This window comes from Bombina bombina, chromosome 7 (assembly GCF_027579735.1).
Source record: "Bombina bombina isolate aBomBom1 chromosome 7, aBomBom1.pri, whole genome shotgun sequence".
In the NCBI taxonomy this organism is placed as follows: Eukaryota; Metazoa; Chordata; class Amphibia; order Anura; family Bombinatoridae; genus Bombina; species Bombina bombina.
The window spans coordinates 590,796,983-590,814,832 of record NC_069505.1 but is presented as its reverse complement, the minus strand read 5'-3'; the positions used below and the strand labels follow the sequence as shown (position 1 = coordinate 590,814,832).

The 17,850-nt window shown below is 43.7% G+C and overlaps 1 protein-coding gene across 1 annotated transcript in view; it reads right to left on the bottom strand.

Moving 5' to 3' along the window:
* Nucleotides 1-17,850, bottom strand: part of MSH5 (mutS homolog 5) — an 819,710-nt gene that overhangs the window by 147,873 nt on the left and 653,987 nt on the right. Inside the window, exons 15-16 of the mRNA XM_053689613.1 lie at nt 12,671-12,820; nt 12,413-12,487 (exon numbers count right to left, since the gene is read on the bottom strand). Of these exons, the coding sequence (XP_053545588.1) occupies nt 12,413-12,487; nt 12,671-12,820 (225 nt within the window). The remainder of the gene's footprint in view (nt 1-12,412; nt 12,488-12,670; nt 12,821-17,850) is intronic.

Genomic DNA, 17,850 nt, shown 5'->3' with positions numbered 1-17,850 from the left:
ACGCCATATCTTATGGTAAATCTTTCTGGTAACAGGTTTCCTAGCCTGTATTAAGGTATCAATAACTGACTCAGAAAATCCACGTCTTGATAAAATCAAGCGTTCAATTTCCAAGCAGTCAGCTTCAGAGAAGTTAGATTTTGATGTTTGAAGGGACCCTGTATCAGAAGGTCCTGTTTCAGAGGTAGAGACCAAGGTGGACAGGATGACATGTCCACCAGGTCTGCATACCAAGTCCTGCGTGGCCACGCAGGTGCTATTAGAATCACTGATGCTCTCTCTTGTTTGATTCTGGCAATCAATCGAGGAAGCAACGGGAAGGGTGGAAACACGTAAGCCATCCTGAAGTCCCAAGGTGCTGTCAGAGCATCTATCAGGACTGCTCCTGGATCCCTGGATCTGGACCCGTAACGAGGAAGCTTGGCGTTCTGTCGAGACGCCATGAGATCTATCTCTGGTTTGCCCCAACGTCGAAGTATTTGGGCAAAGACCTCCGGATGAAGTTCCCACTCCCCCGGATGAAAAGTCTGACGACTTAAGAAATCTGCCTCCCAGTTCTCCACTCCCGGGATGTGGATTGCTGACAGGTGGCAAGAGTGAGACTCTGCCCAGCAAATTATCTTTGATACTTCCATCATAGCTAGGGAGCTTCTTGTCCCTCCCTGATGGTTGATGTAAGCTACAGTCGTGATGTTGTCCGACTGAAACCTGATGAACCCCCGAGTTGTCAACTGGGGCCAAGCCAGGAGGGCATTGAGAACTGCTCTCAATTCCAGAATGTTTATTGGCAGGAGACTCTCCTCCTGACTCCATTGTCCCTGAGCCTTCAGAGAATTCCAGACGGCACCCCAACCTAGAAGGCTGGCGTCTGTTGTTACAATTGTCCAGTCTGGTCTGCTGAATGGCATCCCCCTGGACAGATGTGGCCGAGAAAGCCACCATAGAAGAGAATTTTTGGTCTCTTGATCCAGATTCAGAGAAGGGGATAAGTCTGAGTAATCCCCATTCCACTGACTTAGCATGCACAGTTGCAGTGGTCTGAGGTGTAAGCGTGCAAAGGGTACTATGTCCATTGCCGCTACCATTAAGCCGATTACCTCCATGCATTGAGCCACTGACGGGTGTTGAATGGAATGAAGGGTGCGGCAAGCACTTTGAAGTCTTGTTAGCCTGTCCTCTGTCAGGTAAATCTTCATTTCTACAGAATCTATAAGAGTCCCCAGGAAGGGAACTCTTGTGAGTGGAACGAGTGAACTTTTCTTTTCGTTCACCTTCCATCCATGTGACCTTAGAAATGCCAGCACTAACTCTGTATGAGACTTGGCAGTTTGAAAGCTTGAAGCTTGTATCAGAATGTCGTCTAGGTATGGAGCTACCGAGATTCCCCGCGGTCTTAGTACCGCCAGAAGAGCACCCAGAACCTTTGTGAAGATTCTTGGAGCTGTAGCCAATCCGAATGGAAGAGCCACAAACTGGTAATGCCTGTCTAGGAAGGCAAACCTTAGGTACCGATAATGATCTTTGTGAATCGGTATGTGAAGGTAAGCATCTTTTAAATCTACAGTGGTCATGTATTGACCCTCTTGGATCATAGGTAAAATTGTCCGAATAGTCTCCATCTTGAACGATGGAACTCTTAGGAATTTGTTTAGGATCTTTAAGTCCAGGATTGGTCTGAAAGTTCCCTCTTTTTTGGGAACCACAAACAGATTTGAGTAAAACCCCTGTCCCTGTTCCGATCGTGGAACTGGATGGATTACTCCCATTAACAAGAGCTCTTGTACGCAGCGTAGAAACGCCTCTTTCTTTGTCTGGATTGTTGACAATCTTGACAGATGAAATCTCTCTCTTGGAGGAGAGTATTTGAAGTCCAGAAGGTATCCCTGAGATATTATCTCTAGCGCCCAGGGATCCTGAACATCTCTTGCCCAAGCCTGGGCGAAGAGAGAAAGTCTGCCCCCCACTAGATCCGATCCCGGATCGGGGGCCCTCAATTCATGCTGTTTTAGGGGCAGCAGCAGGTTTCCTAGTCTGCTTGCCCTTGTTCCAGGACTGGTTAGGTTTCCAGCCTTGTCTGTAGCGAGCAACAGCTCCTTCCTGTTTTGGTGCAGAGGAAGTTGATCCTGCTCCTGCTTGAAATTACGAAAGGAACAAAAATTAGACTGTCTAGTCTTGGCTTTGGCTTTGTCCTGAGGCAGGGCATGGCCTTTACCTCCTGTAATGTCAGCGATAATCTCTTTCAACCCGGGCCCGAATAAGGTCTGCCCTTTGAAAGGTATATTAAGCAATTTAGACTTAGAAGTAACATCAGCTGACCAGGATTTTAGCCACAGCGCCCTGCGTGCCTGAATGGCGAATCCTGAATTCTTCGCCGTAAGTTTAGTAAGATGTACTACGGCCTCCGAAATGAATGAATTAGCTAGTTTAAGGACTCTAAGCCTGTCCGTAATGTCGTCCAGAGTAGCTGAACCAATTTTCTCTTCCAGAGACTCAATCCAGAATGCCGCTGCAGCTGTGATCGGCGCAATGCATGCAAGGGGTTGCAATATAAAACCTTGTTGAACAAACATTTTCTTAAGGTAACCCTCTAACTTTTTATCCATTGGATCTGAAAAAGCACAGCTATCCTCCACCGGGATAGTGGTACGCTTAGCTAAGGTAGAAACTGCTCCCTCCACCTTAGGGACCGTTTGCCATAAGTCCCTTGTGGTGGCGTCTATTGGAAACATTTTTCTAAATATCGGAGGGGGTGAGAACGGCACACCGGGTCTATCCCACTCCTTAGTAACAATTTCAGTAAGTCTCTTAGGTATAGGAAAAACCTCAGTACTCGTCGGTACCGCAAAATATTTTTCCAACCTACACATTTTCTCTGGTATTGCAACTGTGTTACAATCATTCAGAGCCGCTAACACCTCCCCTAGTAATACACGGAGGTTTTCCAGTTTAAATTTAAAATTTGAAATATCTGAATCCAGTCTGTTTGGATCAGAACCGTCACCCACAGAATGAAGTTCTCCGTCCTCATGTTCTGCCACCTGTGACGCAGTGTCTGACATGGCCCTAATATTATCAGCGCACTCTGTTCTCACCCCAGAGTGATCACGCTTACCTCTTAGTTCTGGTAATTTAGCCAAAACCTCAGTCATAACAGTAGCCATATCCTGTAATGTGATTTGTAATGGCCGCCCAGATGTACTCGGCGCTACAATATCACGCACCTCCCTCTGAGCGGGAGATGTAGGTACTGACACGTGAGGCGAGTTAGTCGGCATAACTCTCCCCTCGTTGTTTGGTGAAATTTGTTCAATTTGTACAGATTGACTTTTATTTAAAGTAGCATCAATACAGTTAGTACATAAATTTCTATTGGGCTCCACTTTGGCATTGCAACAAATGACACAGGTATCATCCTCTGAATCAGACATGTTTAACACACTAGCAAATAAACTTGCAACTTGGAAATACAATTCAATTAGAATAATATTAAAACGTACTGTGCCTTTAAGAAGCACAGAAGATCTATGACAGTTGAAAATTAATAAATTGAAAAGTTATAGCCTCAATCCTTGTAAACAACACAACTTTAGCAAAGGTTTAATCCCATTAGCAAAGATAACAAATTCTGAAAGCAGGAAACAAATTACAGAATAAACGTTTTTTATCTCAGTCAAACTATAATTCTCACAGCTCTGCTGAGAGAAATTACCTCCCTCAAAATAAGTTTTGAAGACCCCTGAGCTCTGTAGAGATGAACCGGATCATGCAGGGAATACAATGAGTTGCTGACTGAAATATTTGATGCATAGTAAAAGCGCCAAAAAACGGCCCCTCCCCCTCACACACAGCAGTGAGGGAGAACAGAAACTGTCAGAAAAACAGATTAAGCAACTGCCAAGTGGAAAAATAGTGCCCAAACATTTATTCACACAGTACCTCAGCAAATGAAAACGATTTTACATTCCAGCAAAAACGTTAAACATAATCTCTAGTTATTAAACAGCTTTATGTATTTCTTACAGTGTAATTCTAGTGAAGTACCATTCCCCAGAATACTGAAGTGTAAAGTATACATACATGACATTATATCGGTATGGCAGGATTTTCTCATCAATTCCATTGTCAGAAAATAAAAACTGCTACATACCTCTATGCAGATTCATCTGCCCGCTGTCCCCTGATCTGAAGTTTACCTCACTCCTCAGATGGCCGAGAACAGCAATATGATCTTAACTACTCCGGCTAAAATCATAGCAAAACTCTGGTAGATTCTTCTTCAAACTCTGCCAGAGAGGTAATAACACACTCCGGTGCTATTTTAAAATAACAAACTTTTGATTGAAGATATAAAACTAAGTATAATCACCATAGTCCTCTCACACATCCTATCTAGTCGTTGGGTGCAAGAGAATGACTGGGAGTGACGTAGAGGGGAGGAGCTATATGCAGCTCTGCTGGGTGAATCCTCTTGCACTTCCTGTTGGGGAGGAGTAATATCCCAGAAGTAATGATGACCCGTGGACTGATCACACTTAACAGAAGAAAAGGAAATTTATGCTTACCTGATAAATTTCTTTCTTTTACGATATGACAAGTCCACGGATTTCATCCTTACTTATGGGATATCGCCTCCTGGTCAGCAGGAGGAGGCAAAGAGCTCCACAGCAGAGCTGCATAAATAGCTCCTCCCTTCCCTCCCCCTCCAGTCATTCGACCGAAGTTAGGAAGAGAAAGGAAAAGCCAAGGAACAGAGGTGACTGAAGTTGATAAAAATAAAAACCTGTCTTAGAAAATGACAGGGTGGGCCGTGGACTCGTCATATCGTAAAATAAACAAATTTATCAGGTAAGCATAAATTTCCTTTTCTTTTACAAAATATGATGAGTCCACGGATTTCATCCTTACGTATGGGATACAATACCAAAGCTATAGGACATGGTTGAAAGGGAGGGACAAGACAGGAACCTAAACAGAAGGCACCACTGCTTGAAGAACTTTCTCCCAAAAACAGCCTCGGATGAGACAAAAGTATCAAATTTGTAAAATTTAGAAAAAGTGTGAAGAGACGACCAAGTTGCAGACTTGCAAATCTGTGCCACAGAAGCATCGTCTTTAATGCCCATGAGGAAGCCACAGCCCTAGTAGAATAAGCCGTAATTTGATCTGGAGGCTGCTGTCCAGCAGTCTCATATGCAACACGGATGATACTCTTCAGCCAAAAAGAAAGAGAGGGAGCCGTAGCTTTCTGACCCCTACGTTTCCCAGCAAAAACAACAAATAATGAAGATGTTTGACGAAAATCCTTAGTCGCCTGCAAGTAAAACTTTAAGGCACTGACTATGTCCAAATTATGTAACAGACGCTCCTTCTTAAAAGAAGGGTTAGGAAATAATGAAGGAACAACAATTTTCTGATTAATATTCTTGTTAGAAAAAACCTTAGGAAGAAAACCACCTTATCAAAATGGGAAATAAGATAAGGAGCATCACATTGTAATGCCGAAAACTCAGAAACTCTGCGAGTAGAAGAAATAGTAACCAAAAATAAATCTTTCCAAGTTAATAACTTAATATCGATGGAATGCATGGGTTCAAACGGAACCCCTTGAAGAACATTAAGAACTAAATTCAAACTCCAAGGAGGAGCAATTGGTCTAAAGACAGGCCTAAATCTAGTCAGAGCCTGAAAAAAGGATTGAACATCTGGAACATCTGCCAGATGCTTGTGAAGCAAAATAGACAAAGCAGAAATCTGTCCCTTTAAGGAACTTGCTGACAACCCTTTCTCCAATCCTTCTTGGAGAAAAGATAAAATCCGAGGAATCCTAACCCTACTCCATGAGTAGCCCTTGGATTCACACCAATAAAGATATTTACGCCATATCTTATGGTAAATCTTTCTAGTAACAGGCTTACGTGCCTGAATCAAGGTATCAATGACCGAATCCAAGAACCCTCGCTTAGATGAAATCAAGCGTTCAATCTCCAAGCAGACAGCTGCAGAGAAATTAGATTCGGATGATGGAAGGGTCCCTGAATGAGAAGGTCCTGCCTCAATGGAAGCTTCCACGGTGGCAGAGATGACATGTCCACCAGATCGGCATACCAAGTCCTGTGAGGCCACGCAGGAGCGATGAGAATCACCAAAACCCTCTCCTGTTTGATCCAAGCAATCACCCGAGGAAGGAGAGCAAACAGTGGAAACACATAAGCTAGGTTGAACGACCAAGGCACTGCCAAGGCAGTTCGGCCTGAGGATCCCTGGACCTGTATCCGTATCTCGGGATCTTGGCATTCTGACAAGATGCCATAAGATCCAGCTCCAGCCTGCCCCATCTGAGAATCAGGATGGCAAAGACCTCCGTATGGAGATCCCATTCTCCCGGATGAAACGTTTGTCTGCTCAAAAAAAACGCTTCCCAGTTGTCCACTCCTGGGATGTAGATTGCTGACAGATAACAAGAGCGAGCCTCCGCCCACTGAATTATCTTGGATACTTCTGTCATCGCTAAGGAACTCCTTGTTGCTCCCTGATGATTGATGTAAGCCACAGTAGTGATGTTGTCCGACTGAAATCGGATGAATTTGGCCAAAGCCAACTGAGGCCAAGCCTGAAGCACATTGAATATTGCTCTCAATTCCAGAATATTGATTGGAAGTAGTGACTCCGACCGAGTCCACACACCCTGAGCCTTCAGGGAATTCCAGACTGCTCCCCATCCTAGTAGACTGGCGTCCGTTGTCACTATCACCCATGTGGGTCTGTGGAAGCACGTCCCTTGGGACAAATGATCCGGTGACAACCACCAAAGAAGAGAGTCCCTTGTCTCCTGATCCAGATCTATCTGAGGAGACAAATCTGCATAATCTCCATTCCACCATCTGAGCATGCTCAGTTGTAGAGGTCTGAGATGAAAACGAGCAAACGGAATGATGTCCATTTCCGCCACCATCAATCCAATTACCTCCATGCACTGAGCCACTGATGGCAGAGGATTAGACTGAAGGGATCGGCATGTATTCAAAATCTTTTAGCTTTCTGACCTCCGTCAAAAAAATTTTCATGGATACAGAGTCTATTAGAGTTCCCAGGAAAGGAACCCTTGTCTGTGGAATTAGTGAACTCTTTTCTAGATTCACCTTCCACCCGTGAATCCTTAGAAAGGATAGAACATTGTCGGTATGAGACTTTGTCAGCTGATAAGACGATGCCTGGATCAGAATATCGTCCAGATAAGGCGCCACTGCAATGCCCCGCGGCCTGAGAACCGCCAGCAGAGACCCTAGAATCTTCGTGAAGATCCTGGGTGCCGTGGCCAGTCCGAAATGAAGAGCCACAAACTGAAAATGTTTGTCCAGGAAAGCAAACCTTAGGAACTGGTAATGATCTTTGTGGATAGGAATATGAAGATATGCATCCTTTATGTCCACGGTAGTCATATATTGACCCTCCTGGATCAATGGAAGAATTGTCCGAATAGTCTCCATCTTGAAGGATGGTACTCTGAGAAACTTGTTTAGACTCTTGAGATCTAAAATGGGTCGGAACGTTCCCTCTTTTTTGGGAACCACGAAGAGGTCTGAGTAAAACCCCTGCCCCTGTTCCTGCTTTGGAACGGGACAAATTACTCCCATAGTGAAGAGGTTTTTTACAAAACGTAAGAACATTTCTCTTATTATCTGGTCTACAGACAATCATGAAAGAAGAAAACTTCCCCTCGGGAAGGAATTTTTTGAACTCCAACTGATACCCTTGAGACACGATTTATAGTGTTCAGGGATCCTGAACGTCTCTTATTCAAGCCTGGACAAAGAGAGAAAGTCTGCCCCCTACTAGAACCGGTCCCGGATCGGGGGCCGCCCCTTCATGCTGTCTTGGGAGCAGCAGCGGGCTTCTTGGGTTGTTTACTCTTGTTTCAAGCCTGGTCGGGTCTCCAGACGGACTTGGCTTGTGCAAAATTCCCTTCCTGTTTAGCGGAAGAGGAAAAGGGGACTTCCTTGAAATTCCGAAAGGAACGAAAATTACTCTGTCTACCCCTCTACTTAGATGTTTTATCTTGAGGTAGGAGGTGACCCTTACCTCCCGTAATGTCAGAAATGATCTCTTTCAAGTCAGGCCCGAATAGGGTCTTCCCCTTGAAAGGAATAGCCAAAAGTGTGGATTTAGAGGACACATCTGCAGACCAAGATTTTAACCATAAGGATCTGCGCGCTAGAATGGAAAATCCTGCATTCTAAAGTGCCAATTTGGCAATCTGAAAGGCGGCATCCGTAATAAAAGAATTAGCCAGCTTAAGGACCTTAATTATATCCGGTATTTCCCCTAAAGAAGTCTCAGTCATAAGAGACTCATTCTAGAGTGTCAAACCAAAAAGCATCCGCAGTTGTGACAGTTACAATGCAGGCCGTCAGTTGCAATAGAAGTCCTTGATGAACATATAGCTTTGTGAGAAGACCCTCCAACGTTTTATCCATGGGGTCTTTGAAAGCACAACTGTCCTCAATAGGGACAGTCGTACGCTTAGTTAGGGAAGAGATAGCTCTCCTTAGAGAACGCCTGCCAAGATCAACTCAGCTCCTTGGTTTTGTAATCAGCAAAGGAGAGGCTGTAATATATGAAGTAGCTAGTTAAGAGCTCAGATGCTGTCCTGTATCACTTTACATTTTAAAGGAAACAGTATAGTTGAGCGCGTGCGTGCCATTCTAAGTCACAAAGAATGGAGACACACCAATAAACAGTAGCAAAATAAAAACTCTGTTATAGTCTCACGCAATATTGCATAACCCAGAGACCCCTCATACAGTAACCTGCAAAACGAACTGGTTAAGTCCCGGAGCAGTGTTCTCTATGTAAAGAAACCTTGCAGCAGCATGTATAAGAAAATAGAGGCAAGATCTATGTAAAAAATTGCCAAGAGTCAAAATGCTGCTTATAGGAACCAATACTGAAGGTAGTTCTCATAACACATGTGGAACAACACCATCTGAGAATGTTCCTTACATATAAGGGTCAAAATGTATGGAATGCTTCATGTGATTGATAATGCATATTAGCTGCACCTCCAATTAATTCTAACTTTACTTGGAACATGTGCCACTTGTGACGCCTCTCTGCTTAGCGTGACAGAGAAGACGTCACCTCACTCTAAAAGCACTCTAAAAACTCTCTAGACAGTGCGAGAAAAACCTCCCAGCTGTATGTTGTTCTTTTGAAAAACAGCCGGGGAGGCACCATGCGACCCGTTAGAGAAAAAAGCCAAATAGCGCACGCACAATGGCACTAACAACTCTCCGCCCATTCGTGGGCGTATGCAAACAAGTAGTGCGAGGGAAAATGAAGCCGCCGGAATATCAACAAGGAGGTAAATGAGCGCACACAATGGCGTGTAACGAGGCTCCGCCTATCGTGGGCGTATCGAGTTCAATCTCCGGAGCGCGGCAAAAAAATGGGGCCATCTGGAGCCTAAAGTAATAGACACTAAAAGGCACCAAGTCCCCTGTCGGGTGCCATCTCAGTACACCCCGTATGAATGGGACACAGAAATTTCCCTGTCGGCTGAGGAACGCAATGCCTCGTCGAAGCCAAAGTGAGCAGGGTCAGCGTTAGAAAAACAACAGTCACAAAACACAATAAAGCTCCCAGTCAGTTCCCCTTGTTACTAGAGCACATGATGCTTAAATATAAGCACCCTGTCTATCGGCTTGTCAGTAATAGCAAGCGGAAGACACATTGATAAGTAACATAACACATACCCTTACAAGAATCATATATAACTTAAGTATTGAAATAGGATAAGCCTCTCCACCGGCTGTCAAAGTAGTAATAAGCCGCTGGGAGTGTAGCTTGTGATGTACAGAACTGCCTTTGAAACTTACCCCCATCCCTGGGATAGTCCATAAATAAGGTGCTAAATCATCTCTGTGTGCGTGTTTCCAGAAAATAAAGATTAGCACTTACCTTAGACTTTGTCTGCCCCACAGAAAGGCATCTCATCCGGCTTGTGAAGTTCTTTCCTCCTCTTCACATTGGCCTGTGGAAATAAAAAAGTACTGAGCTTTACTCCCTCAGACTTTTACAAGCAGGGCAGCATACATCTATGGGAGGCGCAGTGAGAATTAAGTCCCACAAGTTCCCATTGCTTTGAAACCATCAAATACTTCTCTTTTTGCACTGAGGAGAGTGATTTGGTCCAGGCTATACCCCAAAACAAAGTAGCACACTGTGGCACTACCTCAAAAATAATAAACACTTGATTGAAGAATCTATAACTAACACCTCACTTTGCCTCTTCCTATCACTAACACAGGCAAACAGAATGACTGGAGGGGGAGGGAAGGGAGGAGCTATTTATGCAGCTCTGCTGTGGAGCTCTTTGCCTCCTCCTGCTGACCAGGAGGCGATATCCTATAAGTAAGGATGAAATCCATGGACTCGTCATATCTTGTACAAGAAAAGAAAGAACCAATTCTTTCCCATTCGTTCTTAATAATGTTTGCCATCTTAACCGGCGCAGGAAACGTCAAAGGAACTTTCCTGTCTTGTAAACTCTGTCTAATTTAGGTATCATAGGTTCTTCAGGCAGCGTGGCCTCTGGAACCTCTAACGTAGACAGAACCTCCTTTAATAAAAAAAGTGCTCAATTTTAAATCTAAAGGATGGATCCTCTGCAGCAGGAGGCTTAGACGCTAAGGACTCCGACCCAGAAAGTTCACCCTCTGAAGCTACAGAAGTCAACTCATCATTGGATTACTGGGACATAATAGCTAAATCCGATAAATATTTAGATGACTCCAGGTCAGGAGAGCTATGTTTAACCTTTCTCTTGTGTTTGTTAGAGCGAGGTAATGCACTGAGGGCCGCAGACACCGCCATTTGTAACTGCGCGGCAAAGTCCACAGGAAGAAGGTCCCCTTTGCATGGAGGATTAGATGTGCACGGAGAACTGCATGTGGAGTGGATAATGTAGCAAGGGTAGTAACCTCACGGGACGCCGAGTCCTGAGAGATAGACGGCTCAGAGAGACTAAGAGCCTAAGCAGGCTTGTCTCCCTTCTTAGACTTTATAACGGTGTTAAGGCATGTGGAACATAATTGAGTGGGCAGGGACACCATGGCCTCCTCACAATATAAACAGGTATGATTTAGTACAGAAGGAATACCTTCTAACATGTCAGAGTCCTCCATAGCTCAGGTTATACCCACAGGAGGACACAAATAAAAACGTTTTTATCATACAAAACTGCACCTTTATGCTCCCAATGGCTTCGGCACTCATCACCTCCTAGACCCAGACAGTTAACAGAGGAATCGCTCTCCTCAGGTTCAAGTTTCAGCCGGAATGGAGGAAATGAACATAGACCACACCCGGTCACATAGAATGCAAGACAGTACTTTTCCTGTTATTACAAGTACAGCAAGCAATAGGAGCTGTGCAACACTTCTAAAAACGAAAGTGAAACTTAAAAGTTAAACCTTTTTGTTCCAGCCAAAAACACACAGTCTATCAGCCCAGAAAAAAATCACACAAAGCAGCATGTAAATAATTAATACACTGATTAATTAACCCCAACTGTTCAATAAACCCCCTTCAGAGGATATTTACCCTGGATCCTATCAAGGTATAAAGGAGCCACACTGTGACCCTGTTATAGCGTTTTATGTGTAAAAATTGAAATAATTTTACCTCCAGGATCCATGCTGTGGAACAGAACACAGCCTCTCAAGTGTGACAGTCTTATAGCAGCGCTCCTGACATGCACTTGAGTGAGAAAAAGCAGGAAGTGAAACTCGTCACCACTGATTGCTTAGGAGCTGTTAGCAGTAGTCTGGATGGTTTCGCAGAAAAACTTTCCCTGCATCTCCAGACTCAAACTTTCATCAATACTCTCACTGAGAGGTTGACATGACTACTTAAAACTCCAGTCCTATCTCAAAGGGCAGATACCCTTTTTCAGGACTCACCAAATCTTCTGACACTTCTTTGCCACCGCCTAACGTGACGAAAAGGCAAAGAATGAATGAGGTAATGAGGAAGTGGGAGGTATATTTAAGCTTTTGGCTGGGGTGTCATTGTCTCCTCCTGGTGGCCAGGTGTTGTATTTCCCAACAGTAAGGAATGAAGCCGTGGACTCTCCCTATCTTAGGAAGGAAATAGTATATACTGTATGTCTGCCCAAAAGGCGTCCCCACCAAAAACCGAATAGTAGATTAACATAGACAAAGGGGAGGTACCAGTTTGCCAATTCCCTGTACAATAAAGAACTGTAAATCTATACGTACCCCAGAGTGACAAAGAGAGATGAAATCAACATGATAGTCCCTCCTCTGGCAGGGAGCTACATTGACACAGACATGGAGCAATGCAACTGTCTTCCCCCCAGAACAGTCAGAAATGTGCACAAAATTGAACTTACCGTGTTGGTCCCTTTACCGAATTCATCAATTAAAACTAGTGACTTCTCTGTTGCATTATCTACTGCTCTTGCCACCTAAAAATATAATAAAGTACAACATGAAACGTCCGGTGTGAATTAAAAGGTATCAATACCATAGCAGGCCTCTGAGACAGGCACATACGCCTATGGGTTTCACAGTATAGAAGTTGTTGGGCACTGCTCTGGGACTGATATACAGGTTATATTGATTTTGGCACCTCAAGGTTGGAAAAGCACCTGGTTCAAGTCGATCATGAAGGTTGACAAGCCAAGAGACACAGACTCTCTGGACTGGATACGTGTGAAGATTGCATCAATGGGACCAATCTCAGCTTTAGATGCTGGAACATAACTTCCAATCATAGACATGAAGATAATGAGACCAACCTGGAAAAGGTAGAAAATAGTGAGATGGAGAGAGGGGGAAGGGAAGGTTTAAAATGTGGTATGGCTAGAGAGAGCAAAGATCATAGAGAGTGAACAAGAGAAGGCTTAAACAAGTGTGAACATTTCGGAGTGTGAAGTTGACTTTGATAAAGAAATGTGTCAGATCTTAAAGCAAAACTAAATACTAAATAAATGCTAGATAGAATGATGGATTCAAAGAAAAGATTAGACTGAGAATAACATGTAGATGTATTATTTAAAGTTTCTTTAGCTGTTTAAATATTGATAAAATAAGTGTAAAGTTTTAGTGTCTATAAAACAATGGGAGCTGCCATGTTGTAACTTAGGTTACCTTCTCTGCTGTGACCAATTAGGGACAGTAATAGATAGGTCACTAGAGTGTGCAGCCAATGGCTGTGTGATATATAGTATAACAGTGTTCTCCTCTATAACAGGAACTGAAAAGCTCACAATTTCAAAATGGAATTACAGGAAAAGGGGACAAAATAAATTATATATATATATATATATATATATATATATATATATATATATATATACACACAGTATCTCACAAGAGTGAGTACACCCCTCACATTTTTGTAAATATTTTATTATACCTTTTCATATGACAACACTGAAGAAATTACACTTTGCTACAATGTAAAGTAGTGATTGTACAGCCTGTATACCAGTGTAAATATAACAGTGTAAATTTGCTGTCCCCTCAAAATAACTTAACACACAGCCATTAATGTCTCAACAAAAGTGAGTACACCCCTAAGTGGAAATGTCCAAATTGGGCCCAATGTGTCAATATTTTGTGTGGCCACCATTATTTTCCAGCACTGCCTTAACCCTCTTGGGCATGGAGTTCACCAGAGCTTCACAGGTTGCCTCTGGAGTCCTCTTCCACTCCTCCATGACGACATCACAGAGCTGGTGGATGTTAGAGACCTTGTGCTCCGCCACCTTCCGTTTGAGGATGCCCCAAAGATGCTCAATAGGGTTTAGGTCTGGAGACATGCTTGGCCAGTCCATCACCTTTACCCTCTTTAGCAAGGCTGTGGTCGTCTTGGAGGAGTGTTTGGGGTCGTTACCATGTTGGAATACTGCCCTGCGGCCCAGTCTCCGAAGGGAGGGGATCATGCTCTGCTTGTCATTTTTTCAGTGTTGTCACATGAAAAGATATAATAAAATATTTACAAAAATGTGAGGGGTGTACTCACTCTTGTGAGATACTGTGTGCATATACATATATATATATATATATATATATATATATATATATATATGTGTGTGTGTGTTCTATTTATGTAAGCATAACCAGGATGAAAGTTTATTTCAAATCTACTGTGTAGTATAGTCAGCATTCAGCTTCAATGGGGTCGATTTATGAAGCAGTGGATGTTGCTTCCGACCCTCTCCGCTTCAGGTTCGCCTGAAGCGGAAGTTAAGAAGCAGCGGTCATAAGATCGCTGCTCCATAACTCATCTGCCCCCTCTGAGGTGGTGGACAGCAATCAGCCAGATCGGATACGATCGGGCTGATTGACACCCCCTGCTAGCAGCAAATATTAAAAAAAATTAAATGTTCATGATTCAGGTAAAATAAACAACTTTCCAAGTTAATTTTATTATCGAATTTGCTTTTGGTATCCTTTGTTGAAGAGTAAACCTAGGTAGAATAACAGAATTTATGCTTACCTGATAAATTACTTTCTCCAACGGTGTGTCCGGTCCACGGCGTCATCCTTACTTGTGGGATATTCTCTTCCCCAACAGGAAATGGCAAAGAGCCCAGCAAAGCTGGTCACATGATCCCTCCTAGGCTCCGCCTACCCCAGTCATTCGACCGACGTACAGGAGGAAATATGCATAGGAGAAACCATATGATACCGTGGTGACTGTAGTTAGAGAAAATAATTAATCAGACCTGATTAAAAAAACCAGGGCGGGCCGTGGACCGGACACACCGTTGGAGAAAGTAATTTATCAGGTAAGCATAAATTCTGTTTTCTCCAACATAGGTGTGTCCGGTCCACGGCGTCATCCTTACTTGTGGGAACCAATACCAAAGCTTTAGGACACGGATGAAGGGAGGGAGCAAATCAGGTCACCTAAATGGAAGGCTCCCAAAAATAGCCTCCGAAGAAGCAAAAGTATCAAATTTGTAAAATTTGGCAAAAGTGTGCAGTGAAGACCAAGTCGCTGCCTTACATATCTGGTCAACAGAAGCCTCGTTCTTGAAGGCCCATGTGGAAGCCACAGCCCTAGTGGAGTGAGCTGTGATTCTTTCAGGAGGCTGCCGTCCGGCAGTCTCATAAGCCAATCGGATAATGCTTTTAAGCCAAAAAGAAAGAGAGGTAGAAGTTGCTTTTTGACCTCTCCTTTTACCAGAATAAACAACAAACAAAGAAGATGTTTGTCTGAAATCTTTAGTAGCCTCTAAATAGAATTTTAGAGCACGGACTACGTCCAAATTGTGTAACAAACGTTCCTTCTTAGAAACTGGATTCGGACACAAAGAAGGTACAACTATCTCCTGGTTAATATTTTTGTTGGAAACAACTTTCGGAAGAAAACCAGGCTTAGTACGCAAAACCACCTTATCTGCATGGAACACCAGATAGGGCGGAGAACACTGCAGAGCAGATAACTCTGAAACTCTTCTAGCAGAAGAAATTGCAACCAAAAACAAAACTTTCCAAGATAATAACTTAATATCTATGGAATGTAAGGGTTCAAACGGAACCCCTTGAAGAACTGAAAGAACTAGATTTAGACTCCAGGGAGGAGTCAAAGGTCTGTAAACAGGCTTGATTCTAACCAGAGCCTGAACAAATGCTTGAACATCTGGCACGGCTGCCAGCCGTTTGTGAAGTAAAACAGATAAAGCAGAGATCTGTCCCTTCAGAGAACTTGCAGATAATCCTTTCTCCAAACCTTCTTGTAGAAAGGATAGAATCTTAGGAATTTTTATCTTGTTCCATGGGAATCCTTTAGATTCACACCAACAGATATATTTTTTCCATATTTTATGGTAAATTTTTCTAGTTACAGGCTTTCTAGCCTGAATCATAGTATCTATTACAGAATCTGAAAACCCACGCTTTGATAAAATCAAGCGTTCAATCTCCAAGCCGTCAGTTGGAGGGAGACCAGATTCGGATGTTCGAATGGACCTTGAACAAGAAGGTCCTGTCTCAAAGGTAGCTTCCATGGTGGAGCCGATGACATATTCACCAGGTCTGCATACCAAGTCCTGCGTGGCCACGCAGGAGCTATCAAGATCACCGAAGCCCTCTCCTGATGGATCCTGGCTACCAGCCTGGGAATGAGAGGAAACGGTGGGAATACATAAGCTAGGTTGAAGGTCCAAGGTGCTACTAGTGCATCTACTAGAGTCGCCTTGGGATCCCTGGATCTGGACCCGTAGCAAGGAACCTTGAAGTTCTGACGAGACGCCATCAGATCCATGTCTGGAATGCCCCATAATTGAGTTATTTGGGCAAAGATTTCCGGATGGAGTTCCCACTCCCCCGGATGGAATGTCTGACGACTCAGAAAATCCGCTTCCCAATTTTCCACTCCTGGGATGTGGATTGCAGACAAGTGGCAGGAGTGATTCTCCGCCCATTGAATTATCTTGGTCACTTCCTCCATCGCCAGGGAACTCCTTGTTCCCCCCTGATGGTTGATATATGCAACAGTCGTCATGTTGTCTGATTGAAATCTTATGAATTTGGCCTTTGCTAGTTGAGGCCAAGCTTTGAGAGCATTGAATATCGCTCTCAGTTCCAGAATGTTTATCGGGAGAAGAGATTCTTCCCGAGACCATAGACCCTGAGCTTTCAGGGGTTCCCAGACCGCGCCCCAGCCCACCAGACTGGCGTCGGTCGTGACAATGACCCACTCTGGTCTGCGGAAGCTCATTCCCTGTGACAGGTTGTCCAGGATCAGCCACCAACCGAGTGAATCTCTGGTCTTTTGATCTACTTGAATCGTCGGAGACAAGTCTGTATAATCCCCATTCCACTGTCTGAGCATGCACAGTTGTAATGGTCTTAGATGAATTCGTGCAAAAGGAACTATGTCCATTGCTGCAACCATCAATCCTATTACTTCCATGCACTGCGCTATGGAAGGACGAAGAACAGAATGAAGTACTTGACAAGAGCTTAGAATTTTTGATTTTCTGACCTCTGTCAGAAAAATCCTCATTTCTAAGGAATCTATTATTGTTCCCAAGAAGGGAACTCTTGTTGACGGGGACAGAGAACTTTTTTCTTTGTTCACTTTCCATCCGTGAGATCTGAGAAAGGCTAGGACGATGTCCGTATGAGCCTTTGCTTTTGACAGAGACGACGCTTGAATCAGGATGTCGTCCAAGTAAGGTACTACTGCAATGCCCCTTGGTCTTAGCACCGCTAGAAGGGACCCTAGTACCTTTGTGAAAATTCTCGGAGCAGTGGCTAATCCGAATGGAAGAGCCACAAACTGGTAATGCTTGTCCAGAAAAGCGAACCTTAGGAACTGATGATGTTCCTTGTTGATAGGAATATGTAGGTACGCATCCTTTAAATCCACCGTGGTCATAAATTGACCTTCCTGGATGGTGGGAAGGATCATTCAAATGGTTTCCATTTTGAACGATGGAACCCTGAGAAATTTGTTTAGGATCTTGAGATCTAAAATTGGTCTGAATGTTACCTCTTTTTTGGGAACTATGAACAGGTTGGAGTAAAACCCCATCCCTTGTTCTCCTATTGGAACTGGATGAATTACTCCCATCTTTAACAGGTCTTCTACACAATGTAAGAATGCCTGTCTTTTTATTTGGTTTGAAGATAATTGAGACCTGTGGAACCTTCCCCTTGGGGGTAGTTCCTTGAATTCCAGGAGATAACCTTGAGAAACTATTTCTAGTGCCCAAGGATCCTGAACATCTCTTGCCCAAGCCTGAGCAAAGAGAGAAAGTCTGCCCCCCACCAGATCCGGTCCCGGATAGGGGGCCATCCCTTCATGCTG